General features: G+C 39.0%; 1 protein-coding gene across 6 annotated transcripts in view; it reads left to right on the plus strand.

Moving 5' to 3' along the window:
* The first annotated feature begins 277 nt into the window (after window positions 1-277).
* CBLB (Cbl proto-oncogene B) overlaps window positions 278-18,752 on the plus strand; it is a 242,330-nt gene continuing 223,855 nt past the window's right edge. For 4 of the 6 annotated variants that reach the window (XM_060198431.1, XM_060198428.1, XM_060198430.1 and 1 more), the window contains exons 1-2: window positions 673-824; window positions 1,736-1,919. In XM_060198431.1, coding sequence (XP_060054414.1) covers window positions 1,752-1,919 — 168 coding nt within the window. In that variant the 5' untranslated portion in view covers window positions 673-824; window positions 1,736-1,751. Of the gene's footprint in view, window positions 411-672; window positions 825-1,735; window positions 1,920-18,752 lie in introns of those variants that run through there. The other 2 variants (XM_060198429.1, XM_060198433.1) reach the window with 2 other exon arrangements.

The following is an 18,752-nucleotide window of genomic DNA, read 5'->3' on the forward strand; positions in this document are numbered from 1 at the left end:
TTCCTGCCTCTATTCCACTTTCGTACCCCGAGAGTCGAAGCTCCAGGTTTCCCGCAGAGTCCCTTTCCACTTGGGACTTGGCGGCCCCGGGGCCTTCCTTTGGGGCCATTGTGTACTGTAGAAGACGTGGACCGGGTAGTAGTGCGAGGAGAACGGGCGCCTCCCGACCATTGGCTCCTCCCGCTGTCGGGCTGTGCATACTCGCTCAGGATTGGCCGGGCTGCGCGCGTCCCCGCCCCCCGACTCCGCCCCCGACTCCGCCCCGCGCCTGTGCCTCGCTGTGTGTATTCCACAGGGGTGGGGTGTCCAGCGAGTGGTGTCCTCCTGTAGCTGCTGCTGCTGCTGCGGCGTCCCGCGGCCTCCCCGAGCGTCGGGCGGGAGGGGAGAGCTGGTGTAGACTGTCTTTGACGGTAACTGCTGCGTTTCCCCGTTTTGATGGCCTGCGCTCCGTCTGGGTTGCTTCTTCCTGGGGAGAGTGCTTGCACGGCGACTACACAATCGCTGCCCGGGCTGCCCGCTTCCCCGGGGCTCGTGCGCGGGACTCGCACCCGCGCACACGCGTGTCTCTGAGCAGCTCGGGCACGGGGAGGCCCGAAGGGGAAGGGGGAGCCGGGAGGGGGTGGGTGGGTTCCACGCTTCTTTCCGGCGGGGGGCCCCGGGGGCAGCCAGGCGCGGACCGGGGAGGAAGAGGGGACAGCCCCGACTTCCAGCTGCTGTCGCCGCCGCCGTCACAGTTCGCAGAGGGGGATTTAAAGACCGGAACCCGGCCAGGGCCGGGGAGGAGGCAGGAGTCAGGGGAGACGGGAGGCTGCGGTTGCAGACAGGTTTGTCCACCGGGAGTGAGAGACCGATCGGGCCCCTGGACTTGGAGGCGCGAGGGGCTAGTTCGTCCTTGCTCTGCCCACCCTCCTCCCGTGGCCCCGGAGGGGCCTGATCCAGGAAGGGGGCACAGACGTCCCGAAACAAAGCTCTGGATAGCGCACCCCCCACCTCTTTCCTTGTATAAAAGGGAGGCTCAGAGCAAAAGAAGTGAACTCTCTTCTCTCTCTTTTTTTAAATGTACCCGCTCGTGTCAGTGTCTCAGCCTCTCTTTTTTCAAACCGGTTGTTTCCTGGTTGGATTATTTGGTTTTTAACTTGAGATAACTCCTCGCTGCGTGTGAAGGACCCTGTGTTCGCGTGTCCACGTCCATGTGTCCCCACTTAGTGCTTTTAGCGGGGGGGGGGGTGGGGTGGGGGGTGGGGGGGTCCGGGTCCTGAGCCTTTGTTGACGATGCTCCTGGAAAATGATCATTATATAACTGGGCGAGATTGAACTGAGTGAAAAAATAAGGTGGTGGTCGGGGTGGGGGGGAGGTGTAGGTGTCCCAAAATGTTTTCCAAGAAACTTCAGGACTAGTATTTTTAATTGAAATAGTGGCTTCAGGTCTAGTAATTTGAATTGATAAGAAAATAAAGTGGCAGGGGAAAACACTGTGTTCTTATTTAGTTGGAGGAAAACAATATAAGTTTGTTGTAAGTTGTTTGTTAAATGAATCTTCTCTTAGTGATAAATGTAGGAGCAACTGCTTCCTAATCTGTGCATACAGATTGAGAATAAACATTCACAAGCTACTGAAAAGTTATGTGTGGAACTATTGATTTTTTTCTCTTTGGAGGAGGATATGGTGGTGAAGACTTTGTTGAGTATATATTTTCATGACCAGGAAACTTTTTTTTTTTAATCTGCCTTTTAGAGAACTAAGATTCCAGATGGCAAATTCATTGAATGGCAGAAATCCTGGTGGTCGAGGAGGAAACCCCCGAAAAGGACGAATTTTGGGCATTATTGATGCTATTCAGGATGCAGTTGGACCCCCTAAACAAGCAGCAGCAGATCGAAGGACTGTGGAGAAAACTTGGAAACTCATGGATAAAGTGGTAAGTTCTGACTGTGCCTGTATGTATCCAGTCACTTTGGACTAGGCCTCTGTATACTGTTCATTAGTTACGGTTATGACAACGGTTTGGATGGTATTGATCATTTTCTTACATTTATTCTATGTCTTGAAAAGTTGGATTCAAGGGACTAGGAGGTCCTCTCATTTGTGAGAACCTGTGTTCAAGCCCTGACACCACATGGGAGCATCACAGAACTGGGGAAGTACCACAGATGGTGAAGCAGAGTTGTGATAGCTCACCCTTTCTGTCTCTTTCTTAACTGAGAGGAATTAAAAAAAAGAAAAAAAGAAAGAAAAGTGGGATTCTTTTGTTGTTTCTTGAAGGTTCAGAGTTCATCCCTATGACTCAGATATACAAAGTTTTTACTGTTGGTTTCTCTTTGTGTATGACCTTAGAATAGTGTAATACTGTTTGCTCTGTCTTATGTGAAGTTTTGTTGCTGTTAGATAACAAAAGAGTGCTTGTTATTTAAGAAAGGCCTCTGATGGGCCACTTATGACAACCATATTACTTACAGGGAGAGAACCAGATCAGTCAAGTGAGGAGGCAGATTTTGAGAATTTCCAATTTCATCTTTGAAAATACATCTTCATTAAGAATCTGTTGTTGTTGATAATGGTAGAGTTACAGTTTCTTTCACTTACTATTCCATTTTGAAACAGGAAACCTTTTCGATTGCACATTGTTTATTGTGAAAGGAAAATTTATGATGGAGGTGGTGAAGCCTAGAGTATCAGAAACCTCTGTGGTTTCTGCATGTTGCTTTCAAATGAAATACACTTTCATGAGAGGAAAAAAAAAAAAACAAAAACAACTCAGGCTGGACTTCAGTATCCAGAGAAGTCTGGACAACTCTCATACTGAGGATTTCTACTGAGGAAAGTGTAGCTGCCAGTGCTCTGAGTTGGAATATTCATCATTATTAAGATGTAACTTGCTGTGTAAAATTTTTCCTTTTATTGGTAAATGGCTGTAGAACCCGGAGGTTTCAATTCACAGATACTTGGTCTTAATTATAAATTTAATTGATGTGCATCTTTATGATTGAAAAAAAAGTAGATTAAAGATAAAGCCATTATTTGGTTTATTATTGTGTGCAGATATTTGCCATGAAGATCTAGTGTTACTAGCAGTAAAAGATGGTGATAACATTTACTGTATTTTTATTATTCCTACGGAGAGTACATCTGTATCAATGAACTATTGTTATTCTGTAGCTGGTGGTGCTGGGGAAAGGCCTATCATTCTGTGGCTGGTGATACTAAATGTAGAGCCAGAAGATTTTTGCCACATAAATATCCTTAGTTTTGCTCTTCAGTGTGACCTCTTTAAGTGTCAGCCAATTTATTCCAATTGTTATATTAAAGTGCTCCAAACAGAATGATGTCATAGTGTCAGAACATTGCAACTTACTGCTTAAGGTCAAGTTTTGATGTTAGAATTAGATACTTAAAGAATGAGGAGTGTGGGATTGGAAAAAATTGCTTGTATTTGGCAGCCATAGTACTAGCTCTCCTTGCTTTTCTCAGTAGTATGTTAGTTAAATGTCACTTTTGTGCCTAATCATTAGTTGGGCATAAGAGAAGAAATTCAGGGTTTTTCCCTTAACTTGTCAGGTTTTACCAGGAGGCTGCTTTTTTTTTTTTTTTCTTCTGCCCTCCCCACTTTTTAGTGGTCAGAATTTGTAACATTTGTGAGTGAATGTTAGAGCATCAAGTAGATTTATATAAGGAAGTGGGGAGCCATAGTTAATGTAAGGCCATTATTTTTGAAACATTTAGAAATGTGCATAAAATTTTGGTTTGTAAATGATGCTTCACTTAAGTTGTATTCACTTTTTCATTATTTTACTGTTGGTTATGGTGAAGTTAAATGGTTATGTGATAGTTAAACTCCAGCTATTGTTTATTTTATTAAGTTTTTTTTTTTTTTTTGGTCTTAACTCTACAATTGAGAAACTTAACTACTTACAAGAAAACATATCCTCTAAAGTTTCTACTTAGTGGAATTTGGGTGCATGTAATGGCAAAGGTACATGCCATGATTTCACCTATTTGTCTCCATTATTTGTCAAGATTGAGATTTTGTGTGTATTTCTGAGTGCATCTGTGGCTTTGTAGAGGGAAATTGCAGAGATCATCGAAGTTCAGGGTGCTTACTGCTCTTCTCACACAGTAATAAAAAAGCTGCTAATTACTAATTTTGTCATCTATGTGTATTATTTAATTGTGTATGCTGAAGCAGCTCCCTCATCTATTAACCTTTTCCTCTTTATTGCTGGTGAAGAAAGTGGTTCATAATATCAACATTGTCCTGGTGATTATATCAAAACCTTTATTGTTAATCCCTCAACACTTTCCCTGTTTTATAAATTGTCTGCAATAGCATGAGCTCAGTTTGTAACGGAAAATAGTAACTTTCAAGCCTAACTGATAGTTATGTAAAAGGAAAGGCTTAGTGTTTAGCTACTGTTTTCTTCTTCAACAAGGCGAATCTTATAAGTGAAAATATGGAAATAAGCTTCAAGTTCAGTGTGCTTACCTAAAGAGTAAAGTAACTTATGCTCAGAGGGGATAAGAAGTAGTCTTAGTTTTAGGGGAAATAATCTAGTAAGTGTGTCTTTTACCATTCTGTGGTTTTTTTGAATTTAAAATGGTGGATTGAGATTCTAGATCCAACTAATTGGGCTGTTTTTCAGAGGATAGGCTTTCCATTCAAGGTCACTAAGAGTAGGAGGGAGTAATTGCTCATTTGTGTTCCTTGTAAGAAGTGTTTTGTAACAAGACAGCAGTGGCACAAAGTTAGCATAGCACATTATTAAGAAGCATTGCCATTAAAACATACTTTCCAACTGTAGCTCTATATATCAGTGGCTGAGCCAAATCTTCAAACCAATGGCTACCTTTGATAAAAGAGACAGAATTAGTACCCTGGAGTTTACATCCAAGTTCAGATACATATGAAATGTGGAATATGTTGCAAAGTTATTATAGGCTTGGGTTTCTCTCATCCAAGCACTAACCAGGCCCGACCCTGCTTATCTTCCGAGATCAGACGAGATAGGGCGTGTTCAGGGTGGTATGGCCATAGATGTAGGCTTGGATTTCTTAAACATTTATTGAGGGCCTACAATATTCCTACTAAGTGCTTATTACTGGGCCTGCAGAACTAGACAAGCATACCTCTAGAGCCCTTTGCCTGAAAAAGAACTCATAAACAGTAGCGTCAGAGTCATGTATTCAAATGGATAATTGCCATGTAGTATGGAAAGAGTTGTAATACAGACCTATACAAAGTACAGTGGGAGAAACGTAGACAGCCATCTACCTTGTTTTCCTGGCCACTGTTGAGACAGTTGTCTGTCTGCATCATGCTGGCCATTGCCTTTAGGAACAACATTACTGTACTGTGTTGGAAATGCTGAGGGTGAGGGTGAGGGTAAGGAAATGATTGCTAATCAGTATGGTAGGAATGATAATTTATTAATGTGAGGTTCCTGAGCATGGTTTTCACAAGCATCTTAGCCAGGTGATGGAAAATACAAGAAACAATTTTCCATCTAGTAGAAACTAAATGCACTGAGATTACATGGATGCTCAGGAAAGTAAAAATAATTAATTGATGCTAAAGAGCAAAGCGAATTGAGTACCTGCCTACTTTTTCTTGTCTTACGGTCCTTGTCATTTATTTGAAATTACATTACCAAAAGAGTTTTAAAAGCATTTAAGAAATGATGATGCCAAAGTGCCTTTTCCTGCCTCTTGCCTTCCGTACACTTAGTACATTTGTCAAGCTTGGAATATACTTCATTCTCTATCTTTATGATTTTACTGCAGCCATACTAGTTTTTGTTTGCCAAAGATGCTTGAGTTATAAATAAATATTAAAGTATACAAGCAAATATTATTTCTGTGTTGAAGTCCTCATTTTTATGAAAAGTATAGTATATTGGTAGAATTTTGGGGCTTAATTCCTATAAGCTGTGCTCACTGACTTTGAGGTTATCATCTTCCTTAGACTTTTAGAGATATTTATTTTATTGAAAAACAGATACTGAGAGAAAGATTCAGAGAAAGTTACTAGAACACTGCTTTCCCTGGCTTACTATGGTGCTAGGGATTGAACCTGGGACTTTAGAACCTCAGGCATGAAAGTCTTTTGCAGAACCACTATACTTCTACTTAGCCCTTCCTTAGGCTTTTGGAACAAGGGGGTATTTATATGAAATCTTCATCTATTTTCTTCTCTTCATGGAACTGTTGTTTGTTAGCGGAATCATAGGTCCTAGTGGATTTGGATGGGGATAGAAGCACAGTAGGTGTTCAAGCAGTTTTATTTAGCAGTGATTTGGGGTTTGAATTTGTTATTATTTGAGATAATGATCTCAAAGTTTGCTACTTGTCACTTCTAGAGATATTTTTTTCTTTTTCCTCCTCCTCCTCCTCCTTTCTGTTTAGCCAGAACTTTCATCAGATAGACAGGGAAAGAGGGAGAAACACTCCCTCACCAGAGCATCCCCTGGTGCCACTGTAGTGTCGTGTCCCTTGTGGTCTTGGGGCTTGAACCTGACATATGCACATGGCAAAGCATATATACTACCCAGTGAATCCCTAGCAAATTTTTTTTTGGGGAAAAGTAAGAGATTTAAAGCTATCTTATCAAAATTTACCTGGACTTATCCTTTTGAGACAAGGCATATGTTTAATAGAGGCCTTCATCAGTTAGTGATCTTTTAACTCATTCGATTTTTACGGTTTAGATTTTGGATCAACTTCTTCCTTTTTCCCTCTAAGTTTGCATTTTACTGTTTGTTGACCTCATCATTCATCACATCCCAAGTATGGAAAAGATAGATATTCAAGTGTAGTCATGTGTTGTAAGTGCAGCACTGTGACACAGTACACGATAGAGATGAATGTTCTTTGCCTGAATTGAAATACTGATGTAGACTATGCAGCGTGGTGAGGTACTCTTTTTTTTTTTTTTAAAGGCTGTTTATATTTAGTTGAGTTGGAGGACGCATTAATCTGAAGGAATGCTGGGAAAAGGGGGCTTGTTGATTGAAGGAGGGCCAGAGAAAGATAAAGGGATTTTTTTTTCCTGTTCTGTCAAGGAAGTTGGACTTTATGTAGTAGAGAATATGATTGCTGTCATAGATTATACTCTTGCCTCAACTCTGCAGAGTATGAATTAAAGGAAAAACTTAATAGCAGAAATAGTGATAAAGAAATAAGGATCAAACAACAAATTATTAAGGAATGAGCAAAATGATTAACAATAGATGTAGCAAGTACTGGTTCAAATACAAGTGACATTTTGGAGGTAAAATAAGCAGGCATAGTGAACATTCAGAGACAGAAGGTGAGAGAGAATGTGAAGTGAAAGTGACTCTTGAGGTTTTCAGCCTTGTTGACTCTGAAGGCAGTGATGCCCTTAGTGTGATAAGGAACATAAGAAGAAAGAGGAAGTTTGGGAGCTGGTGCATGGTAAGTTTGTTTTTTGGTAACACTGAATTTGACATGCCAGAGTAAAATCCAGTTTGAAGTCACAAAATCGATTATGCAGGGTAAGAAAGAAGTTGAAACTGGAGACATCCTGTTGGTAGTCGTACCCAGGAGGCTGGCATTTTAATTGGAAAGAGCAAAAATATTTTTAAGGCAGAGTAGAAGGTGAGAGAGAGAAGTCAGATAATGAAGTTTTTGTGGGGAAGGGGTCTAGGAGATTGTATTATATTGATACATAGGTGTCAGTGAAGGAACAGTGATGAAAGAGGTGAGAAGACAACTAGAGAATTATTGTAGAGACATCTTCAAAAAGGAGTGAGTTCCAGGTTCTGAGGAAATCAAGTTCTAGCTCAGGTAGAGAAAACCAGGAAGGGTAAAAATGTACGAAACTGAATTTCTTGAGCAGAGATTTCTGTGGACTTCTTCAAGTATTTTCACATATGTGATGGGGCTAGACTAATAAGAGTATGTGACTTATTTAAAAATCATTCTAAAAGTGTGATGGCAAGTACAATGGACAACAGTTTTGATAGAGGTTGTGAACAGTATAACTTTATATGAGTACTTGGAGATATTAATAGATTAAATGGATATGATATAAGTAGGAATTACTTGAAGATAGAGGAAAGAAGAAAACAAGTGAGATCCTAGATTACAGTATAGGAGAGAAGGACTAAGACCAGCTAGAAGTGTCAAGATAACTGTAGCTTTTATGTAATCAAAAAGGAAGTGAGGGCCAGGTGGTATTTCACTAGGGAGAGCACACACTCTACCATGCATGAAGACCTGGGTTCAAGCCCCTGACCTCTGCCTGCAAGAGGAAGTTTCACAAGTGGTGGAATAGTACTGCAGGTTTCTCTCTCTTCTTTCTTTACCTTTCTATTTCTCTCTGATCCTCTATTTAAAAAAATGGAAAAAGAAGAAAGAGAAAGAAAGAGAGTGAGAGAGGTTTCTCTCTCCTTTCTTTACCTTTCTATTTCTCTCTAATCCTCTATTTAAAAAAATGGAAAAAGAAGAGAAAGAAAGAGAGAGAGAGAGAAAATAGTGACCACAGAGAAAAATGGGACTCCTGTAGGCACTGAGCTCTAGCAGTAACCTTGGTGGCAAAGCAAATAAATAAAAGAAAAAAAGCAAATGTACAGAGAATTCCTGAAAGAATTTATGAATTTTAAAAGTATAACATTTTAAATGTTTAAGCCATGTTTTAGAATTATGTACTATAGAATAGATAGTATTGGCATATAGTTACTTTTCTAGCAGTTAAGTGGGTAATAAGCAAAAAACTGAAATGGAGTTAAGTTCTTATTCTTAATATTAAGATTGTATCACTTAAGTGATGCCACAGTGCTATTTTTATCTATACTGCTTGGCTATCTAAGTTCTAGGTCCCCCCTCCCCCATGAATGAAATAAATATTTAAAAACTGTCCCACTGAGTTTTTAGTTTTTACATGTTATTATTTGAGTAATGGTTAAACTCATTCATTTCACCATTTGCTATAATAGATCATAGTTATTGCATTAGATGCTATATTTGTTACAAAATTTCACATTAACTTAGTACTGAAATAGTCATATAGTGAATCCAGGCTATTTTTTTTTTTTTGGCCTTCATTTAGTCTTCCTCATTACACAAAATATTCTAGATTGTTAAAGTGTTTCTAGGAGTATGTTGAATTTTATGAGCTAAAGACGTTGTAATTATCTTCAACAAAATGATTAGTGCCCTGCCCTAATGCTGATGTCTGTGCCAGACCTGCAGGGATTTTGCTATGTTGTGGTATGAATGTGGAAAGGTAGGAAGTAGTGAATGTGCTATGTGCCAGGTACTGTGCAGAACACTTTACATATTTTCTTCTAAGAATAAAAGCATTATTTTTTAAAAAATTTATTTATTTATTTATTTATTCCTTTTGTTGCCCTTGTTTTTTTATCGTTGTAGTTATTATTAATGGAGTTGTTGTTGGATAGGACAGAGAGAAATGGAGAGAGAAGGGGAAGACAGAGAGGGGGAAAGAAAAAAAGACACCTGCAGACCTGCTTCACCGCCTGTGAAGTGACTCCCCTGCAAGTGGGTAGGTGGGGGCTTGAACTGGGTTCCTTCCGCGGGTCCTTGCGTTTTGCGCCACGTGCGCTTAACTTGCTGCGTTACGGCCGGACTCCCGAATAAAAGCATTCTTATGAGGTTTTCAGAATAAGAAACTGGACCAAGTTTGTAAAGCTAATACACAGGTTTGATGTATTCTAATGTGTGTGTTTACAGTATGAAGATTCAACCACACTGCACCATAGACTGTGGTTCTTGCTTTTTCTGTGAAAAGTCAAATGAATCCTTAACTTCTCTCTGTGTTTTATATTTTCAAACATGTCTTCAAACTTTGCAGTTAGTTCCAGTTTTGGTGGGAAGGCAGACAGGAGTGTATCTTGTACAGCACATGTTACCATGCATCACAGGGACCCAGCCAGATTTGAGTCCCAGCCTCCACCTGTTCTAGCTTGGCAAGCGATGAAACAGTGCTGCAGGTGTCTTTCTTTCTCCCTCTCTGTCCTCTCTTCTAAAACAGAATAAGAAAAGAAAAAAAGGGCGGGGGGGGGGGGAGGACCATCAGGAGTAGTAGATTTGTTGTACAGGGACAGAGCCCCAGCAATAACCCTAGTGCAAGTAAAATAAATAATACATAATAGTAAGCAAAAAACAGTAAGCATCAGAAGAGAAAACAGTAGGTAAAACCTGGACTGGAGCTGGTGTATTGCATCAAAGGAAGAGACTGGTTTGGGTTGGGGCGCCAGGAGTACAGGTCCTGGAAAAGGATGACAGAGGACCTAGTGGGGGTTGCATAGTTATTTGGAAAACTGAGAAATGTTACGCATGTACAAACTATTGTATTTACTGTCCAATATAAAACATTAATCCCCCAATAAAGAAGAAAATTAGTAAGCAAGTAAAATCATAAATGATATTTTAATTACAGCTAGGAAAATTTAATGCTAATTCTGTATTAATGATTAGCCTTTATAATAATCTAATTACAATTAAAAATTATTATCTTTATTTATTTAATGGATAGACAGCCAGGAATTGAGAGGAAAGAGGAGGTAGAGATGGAGAGAGACAGAGAGATGCTTGGCACCCATGCTTCACTACTTGTGAAGCTTCTCCCCTGCAAGTGGGAACCAGGGGCTTGAACCTGGGCCCTTCCACACTGTAATATGTGTACTCAAGCAGGTGTGCCACCACCTGGCCCACTTAATTAAAACTTTTACAGAGGATCAGAGAGAGAGAACCGCTGGGCAGGTTGTGCTTTCCCCATATGCTTGGTCCAAGTTCACGCCTTAGTACTACATGGGGGTGTGTGTGCTATATCACTGTTGCTGTGGTGATATGTATAAATGTTTAGCAGAGCTGGGACCTCTCTCTGTCTCTCTTCCTCTCTGAATGAAAAAGTGGCCCAGAGTGATAAAGAGCATTTCACAATGTACATTAGGAGCATAGAGAGAGGTGTCTTTCAGGCTTTTCATACTACCTTCTGAACATGGAATATAAAAAATCTGCACAGGTACATTACTTGATTTAATATAACCAAATGCTCATGAAATGTGTTTTATAATGAAAAGGCTGTAGCAAGGGTACAGTGTCTTACTGTTAAAGTCTCTATTTAGAGCTTTAGTAGAATTTCTTTCATGTATTTCATGGGTACATATGAACCTTATTTGGAAGAAATATGTTAGCTCATATAATACCTAAACTTTGCTAGAAATTTTAATTAGAACACCATCAGGAAACTTTGAAATCAAAGGCATTCCAAGAATAATCAATGGTTCTGAAAATTCTTTTAGCTGTAGAAAATTTAGCATCTCTGTTTTTGCCCTTGCTTTGATATAGTTATGTGAGTATTCATGTACTTATTGAAATTCATATAGAGTATGTATAGACCAGTCATGTGTTTTTATGTGTGTGAAGCAGTGCACACATACACAGAGTTCTGCATAAAAACTTTTAAAAAATAATTAAATACAAATAGCGTCTGTATGCTTCTATGAAGGGAGTGATTGACTCTTAGGTCCAAACACCAACTCTGAGCAGTAAACTCAGCTAGGTTCTATTTCTGTGTTTTTTTCTAATCTGTTGTCAAAAGGATGGTGTGATTTTAATGATCTGTGAAGTCTTCTTTCAGCTTATATGCATCGACTCGTATGAGTTGATGACTATGATGAAATTTTCAGTTTAGACTAAAAAAAAAAGAAGAGTAACACTGCTAATGAACATATTCTTTTATGTACCTGTTGGTGCCATAAAAGCTCATCGTTGTATAATGTGACTGCAGATTTGTTCCATGTGAAAACACTTGTGTGGGGACCAGCTTTCATTTTAACTTATGACTTTGTTATTTCTAGAAATCTAAGCTGTTTGAATCTGAACTTGAAACTTATGGTGAGCTTGATTTTTCAAATCCTTAGTATACTATATATATATATATATTTTTTAGAAAAACAACCCCCCCCACGCTTTTCACAGATCCTTGCACAGTGCAGGCACTCAGAAAATATTTATTGAATTAAATTGAGTTTGACCTGCTTAAGAGTCATTGTCTTAGTATAGGGCTATGCTTTTTTGGCAGGAGCTGTCATAAATCACAGTCTAGTACCAGTCTTACTGATGAACTGCAAAGTCAGTAATATACAGCAGTTCTGAGTTGTATGTTGCTTTTTCTCCAGTGTAAAGTGAGACAAAATTGTAGTCTACAGTGGCCTTACACTGATGAGCTGACTTTAGCCTATTTCATATTGACTTGTACACTTATCCATAGGCCTTCAGTGCTCCCACCTTTGCAATGATTGCATTGACTCCTGTCCTTACACATCCTATTCTCTGGTGCCTTTCTTGCACCTTCCTTTGCCTGGAATATTCCTTTTAAACATTTAAGTATGCCTTTCTTGACACTCAACATAAATGGCTTCTTTTCTTCTCTAGCATGCCTCCATTTGAGCACATAAGTTCTCCGGTAATTTCTTTCTTTCTTTCTTTTAAAGCCACTGGTCTTTTCTAACTAGAAAACTCCCTGAAGACAGGTCTGTGATGTATTCCTTTTTGTCTTGCCTAAGGTCTGAAACAGTACCAGACACAAACATTTGTAGAATTAATAAATGGGCCCTGAAGTTTATGTAAATTTGCAAATGGAATAAAATAAAAATTTAAATGAATATAGACAAGGATCATTAATCATATGCCAAATTCTAGTTAAATTGTGATATAGTGAGAAAGATTAGCCTAAGATTCAGAAGATGCAGACCCTTGTGTTGGATTAATGATTTTTTAATAGTCCCTTAATCTTTGTAGTTCTTAGTTTCTTTATCTGAAAATGAATGGATTGGATAGGATCTCTACTAAGATCGCTTAGAGCAAGAATTACATTGCTCCTAAGTTAATTATAGGGAACTCAGGCTCTTCTACCAGACTCCTTGAGGCAGGAAGTATGTTCTAGTCATCTATAATTTCCTGACACTAAGCTCAGTACCTGGTATATAGTAGTTATTCAAATAACCTTACAAAATAAAGGAGTAAATTCCCAGATTGAGTTACAGTTTAAATAAAGTAAATGAGAAAAAGATCTGGAAGGAGATAGAAAATGAAAAGTAAATGTAACAATTAAAAGAATCTTAAGACCAGTTATTTGGAAAGTTTAAAAACTACCCATGAGAAATTTTCTGTTTACCAGTTAAAATATTCACTAGTTAGTAAATGAATTTAATCTGCCAGATCCCTAACTGTAACCTAACTTATGAATCTCTGATATGGTCCTTTTTTTTTTTTTTTAACTTTGTATGTTCTAAGTTATTGGTAGCAATATTTTTGAAATATTTGTATGTGATGCTAGCCTTTAGTTTTATTTTTTGAAAAGCCATACCTTGCTTCAACCAGGCGTTGTTAAATTATTGACATATTTGTGACTTTAGGATAGAGATTGCTTTTCTGATTATGTCCAACTATCACACATTTTTAAAAGTTAAAAGAGCGCAAAGCACAAGGACTGACATAAGGATTCGGGTTCGAGTCCCCGGCTCTCCACCTGCATTCCCTGGGGAGTTGCTTCACAAGCGGTGAAGCAGGTCTATAGGTGTCTTGTCTTTCTCTCCCCCTCTTTGTTTTCCCCATCTCTCTCCATTTCTCTCTCTCCTATCTAACAACAACAACAATAAAACAACAAGGGCAACAACAGGGAATAAATAAATAATAAAAAACTTTAAAAAACGTTAAAAGAAAGTCTTCATCAACATTTTAACTACTCTTCTGTAAATACTTCACATTAATAAATAAATTAGATACGCCAACAGTAAGGAAAAAAAACCTAATTGGGCTACATTAAACTAAAAAGCTTCTGAGCAAAAGGAATGATCACCAAAACAAGACACCCTAATGAAAGGGTGAGGATTACACATCAGAGGAAGGGCTAATAATAATAATAACTAAGCATATAAAGAACTATATATAAAAAGTATATAAAGAACTCATGGAATACCAACCAAAACCAAGCAGCCCTATTAAAAAGTTGGAAGAGGATATGAACAAAATCTTCACCATAGGAGATACCCAGATGGCCAACAGATGCTTGAAAAAAATGCTCAGTCAACGATTATTATAAAAATAAAAAGTGGCCACTTCATACTTGTGAGAATGTCTTACATCAGAAAAGGCAGAAACAAGTGCTGGTAAGAATGTGGGGGAAATGGCAACACTTCTTTTTTTTTTTTTTTTTTTTTTAACACCAGAGCACTGCTCAGCTCTGGCTTATGGCAGTTTGGGGGATTGAACCTGGGACTTGAGAGCCTCAGGCATGAAAGTGTCTTTGCATAACCATTATGCTATTACCCCCACCCGGGAACACTTCTAAATGGTTGGTGGGAATGTTAAATTGGTTCATCCCCTGTCAGAAACATTCAGAAGTTGCCTTGGAAATTAAAAATACACCTTACCTGTGTTCTATCTGTTCTTCTCCTAGGGATTTATCCAAAGACAACAAAAACTCCTATTTAAAGAGATCTATTTGGGTTGTTGGAAAAGTCTTAATATATTTTTCTATGCAAAAATGTATCATGACTTTTTCGACAATCCAACATAACCTATGTCATATCCATACTGTTTGCAATAATCCAAACTTTGAAGCAACCCAGATATCCAACAAAAGATGATTGGTTGAGAAAGTTACGCTCTAAAGAAGAAAAGAAAGAAAGTTGTGGTCTTTATAGAAATTTTCTCAACTGTATAAAATCTTTGATTTTGCCACATTTCATATGGAACTTAAGAAATCATGTGGGGCTGGGTGGTGGTGCACCTGGTTGAGTGCACATGTTACAATGCTCAAGGACCCAGGTTCGAGCCCCCAGTCCCCACCTGCAGGGGGAAGGCTTTACAAGTGGTGAAGCAGTGCTGCAGGTGTCTCTCTGTTTCTCTGCCTCTCTATCACCCCTATGCTCCCATGATTTCTGGCTGTCTATCCAATAAATAAATAAATAAATAAATAAATAAATAAATAAATAAAGATAATTAGAAAAAATCATGTTAAGTGAGATGAGCCAGGAGGAGAATGAATACTGAATTGATTAATTTTATAAATACTAAATTAATTTATTAATAATTAATAAATCAATTTCTTATCAGAGAGAGACCAAGACAGACAGACGGGGTGGAGGCTGGGTGGTGGCATACCTGATTGAGCGCATGTTACAGTGCGCAAGGACCTGGGTTCTAGTCCCTGGTCCCATCTGCAGGAGGAAAACTTTGTGAGTGGTGAAGCAGTGATACAGGTGTTTCTCTGTCTCTCTCCCTCTCTTTTTTTTTTTCCTCCAGGGTTATTGCTGGTCTCGGTGCCTGCACCATGAATCCACCGCTCCTGGAGGCCATTTTTTACCCCCCTTTGGTTGCCCTTGTTGTAGCTTCGTTGTGGCTATTATTATTGCCCTTGTTGACGCAATTTGTTGTTAGATAGGACAGAGAGAAATGGAGAGAGGAGGGGAAGACAGAGAGGGGAGAGAAAGATAGATACCTGCAGACCTGCTTCACCACCTGTGAAGCGACTCCTCTGCAGTTGGGGAGCCGGGGGCTCGAACCGGGATCCTTACGCCGGTCCCTGCGCTTTGCGCCACATGCGCTTAACCCACTGCGCCACCGCCCGACCCCCTCTCTCCCTCTCTATCACCCCCTTCCCTCTCAATTTATGGCTGTCTCTATCAAATAAAGATAACAACAACAAAAAAAAAAACTTAGAGAGAGAAAGAGAGACTGACAGACCAATACCCCAGATAGTGCTTAGCTCTAGCTTATGGTAGTGCCAGAGATAGATTGAACCTGGGAGCTTGGGGGTCTTAGGCGTACTAACACTGTGCTCTACTAAGTTTAACTATTTTCCTTGTTCTGAATTATCTCTTATTGGTGGAACTTAAAGATAAATAAAGAAAAATTACAAGCTGTGCCTTTGACTAGGTATGGTATCTGGCAGCAAAGCCAAGCTCTCTGTGGGTGTGTGGGGCCCTGGTGTTTGATAGGCTATTGGGGATGACCCAGTGCAGGATAGTAGAGGAGGAATTGTGTATAGATACCACTGAAGGGGAGATAAGAAATTGTACTTAGACATGACAACAGCTGTCTTGTAAATCATTATTTCCCCAATTAAAAAAATGATAAAGAAAAAAAAAATGCCATCTTCTTTTTCTTAATAGTCTTAACGTGTAAACTAGGCCAATAGTTTATACCTATTATACCTTTAGACTTTTGGTTTCAAACTTGCATTTTCAAGCATGGCAATACGAATTAATATAGTTGAATTACTTTTAAAAGATACATTTTTAATTTATAGAGAGGAATAGACAGAGGAGGAGAGACACACCTGCAGCACTATTTCAACACTTGTGAAACTCCCCTCCCCACAGGTAGGGACCAGGGACTTGAATCTGGGTCCTTGCTCATGGTAACATGGGTGCTCAGATACTATAATATAATATATATATACTATAATACTATAACTGTATTACTTAGGTGTGTGACATATGAAATATTACAGAATCATTGAAGCAGTTCATCTCTTCCTTTATTTATTTGTACTGTGTGCCACTTAATTCTGCTTTAGACACTGTATACAATGAGGAGGAAAATGGGATAAAACATCAGTGTTAATATGAGAGAGAAATGGTTGTCTTAAAGAAAGGGCTTGTGCTTGATATTGAGCCAGATTCCCCTCCACCCCCCAAACCAAAAAAAAAAAAAAAAAAAAAAAGTGATACAGCCATATCTAGAATAAAGACAGTGAAATGGTAACTGCTTTTTCCCTTGCTCTCTTCTCGATTTAATGCAGTTATGGTCTTGAAATTAGCATTGATCAATTATTTTCTGTTTGGTCTAGCCATTTTTATAAGTACCCTGAGATGATATGTTTTGTAGAACCTGAAACTTAGTTTGGAGTGTTCTTTTTAAAGAAAAAGAGTGCAAAAGGCCCGGTACGGCAGTGGGTATGAAAGTGAACTCTCTCTGTGTGTGTGTGTGTGTGTGTGTGTGTGTGTGTGTGTGTATAATGAAAGAAATGTCACAACAAATTATAAATTAAAATAAGTAATTTATGAACATCAGAGAAGTAACCTAGTGGAGGTTGGCATAGTTCATAGTTAGCTTCTCTTGCACTGCCCATGTGTACACCCAATGCCAGCTACCACTGCAACATCTCAATATTTCCGCATGTGAATTGTCTCTTTCTGCTCCTATGCAGAGTTAGTTAGTTAGCAGATATATTTGGATATTTGTAGTATTCTTGAACTATTCTTTTATCACTACTGTTAACATTTACTTAACTAGTTGTGGAAGTGAGTGCCTATTTCATGTATATTTTCTTCTAAAGTTAAACTGATGTGTCAACAACTTAGACTCCCATTAGTCAGATTCTGAAAATGCCCAGTTATTCCAGTGCCACTGAAAAAGAGTTAAATAAGACGGAATGGAATTCCTAATGATGAAAGAAGAATTCTTAACCAGTCATATTTAGTAGGTTTTGCTCTTGAAGTTTTTGGTAAAGTAAGAGGGCGAAATCTGATGGACCCCCCCCCCCCCAACTTATTCTTTTTAGTAAATCTGCCCTCTTGTATTCATTTTGCTTTTTCTAAGGTAAGGATGTCACACCTTTATGCTATGCACACTTTTTGTAATTTCCAACAATTTCATTAAAAAGAAAAAGGTTGATTGGAGGAATCTTTATGCTTTTGTTTGAGAGGTAAGAATGAGATAGTTTACTTTTGACAAAAGTTACATGCAGAAGTGAATAAAGTAGTTGAGTTAACTACTTTTTCTCATTAGCACAAGGCATTTTCAGTTCTGCAGTAGCCCTGAAACGCCCCAGTGGCTGGGTGGCACCTGATAGAATGACTGAACCGTTATGTAACACATGTTTATGGGCGTGGGAGATCATGTGGGGAGGTGGAAAGACTCGTTCTGACCTGACAGCCATTTACTGCTTAATAGCTGAGTTATTAAAGTTGTACCTCTTTGTTTTATTCTCCTCAGGGTTCAGGAACAATACACCAAAACATTAATTAAAACTAAGAAAGAGCTTTAGCTGGGAGGTCAGTGTAGTAAAATATTGTCTAAATGGCAGATAATGATTGCCAGAGAGGTTCTTTTTCTCATTTTTATTTTAAAAAGACTACTAATGGTATAATCATTAGCACACTTGAGGTCTATTAAACTGAACAGTGGGGCATTGTAGAAGAGATGATGAACACTTTGGGGGTTGATAGTAAAGGCATGATGTAAAAACAAAAAACTCAGTGAGTAGAGAAAAAATAGGATTAAAATCATAGGTAAGACAGATGCGCATATTTACTGATTCTTTGTAGACTGGAGACAGTAGCCTCCCCCCTCCCACAGTGTGGACTTTGAATATTCATGATACCACTGACCCCTGGCCAACATTTAAAAAAATTTTTTTTATATTTATTTTCCCTTTTGTTACCCTTGTTTTTTTTTTATTGTTGTTGTATTTATTGATGTCGTTGTTAGATAGGACAGAGAGAATTGGAGCGAGGAGGGGAAGACAGAGAGGGGGAGAGAAAGATAGACACCTGCAGACCTGCTTCACCGCCTGTGAAGTGACTTCCCTGTAGGTGGGGAGCTGGGGGCTCGAACCTGGATCCTTACGCCAGTTTTTGCGCTTCGCGCCACATGCGCTTAATATGCTGTGCCTACCGCCCTACTCCCAGCCAATATTCCCCCCCCCCTTTTTTAAATAATCAGATGTGGAAAAAAGAGAAAGGGAGATACACCCCAGCCC

The sequence above is a fragment of the Erinaceus europaeus genome, chromosome 9 (assembly GCF_950295315.1).
Source record: "Erinaceus europaeus chromosome 9, mEriEur2.1, whole genome shotgun sequence".
NCBI lineage: Eukaryota > Metazoa > Chordata > Mammalia > Eulipotyphla > Erinaceidae > Erinaceus > Erinaceus europaeus.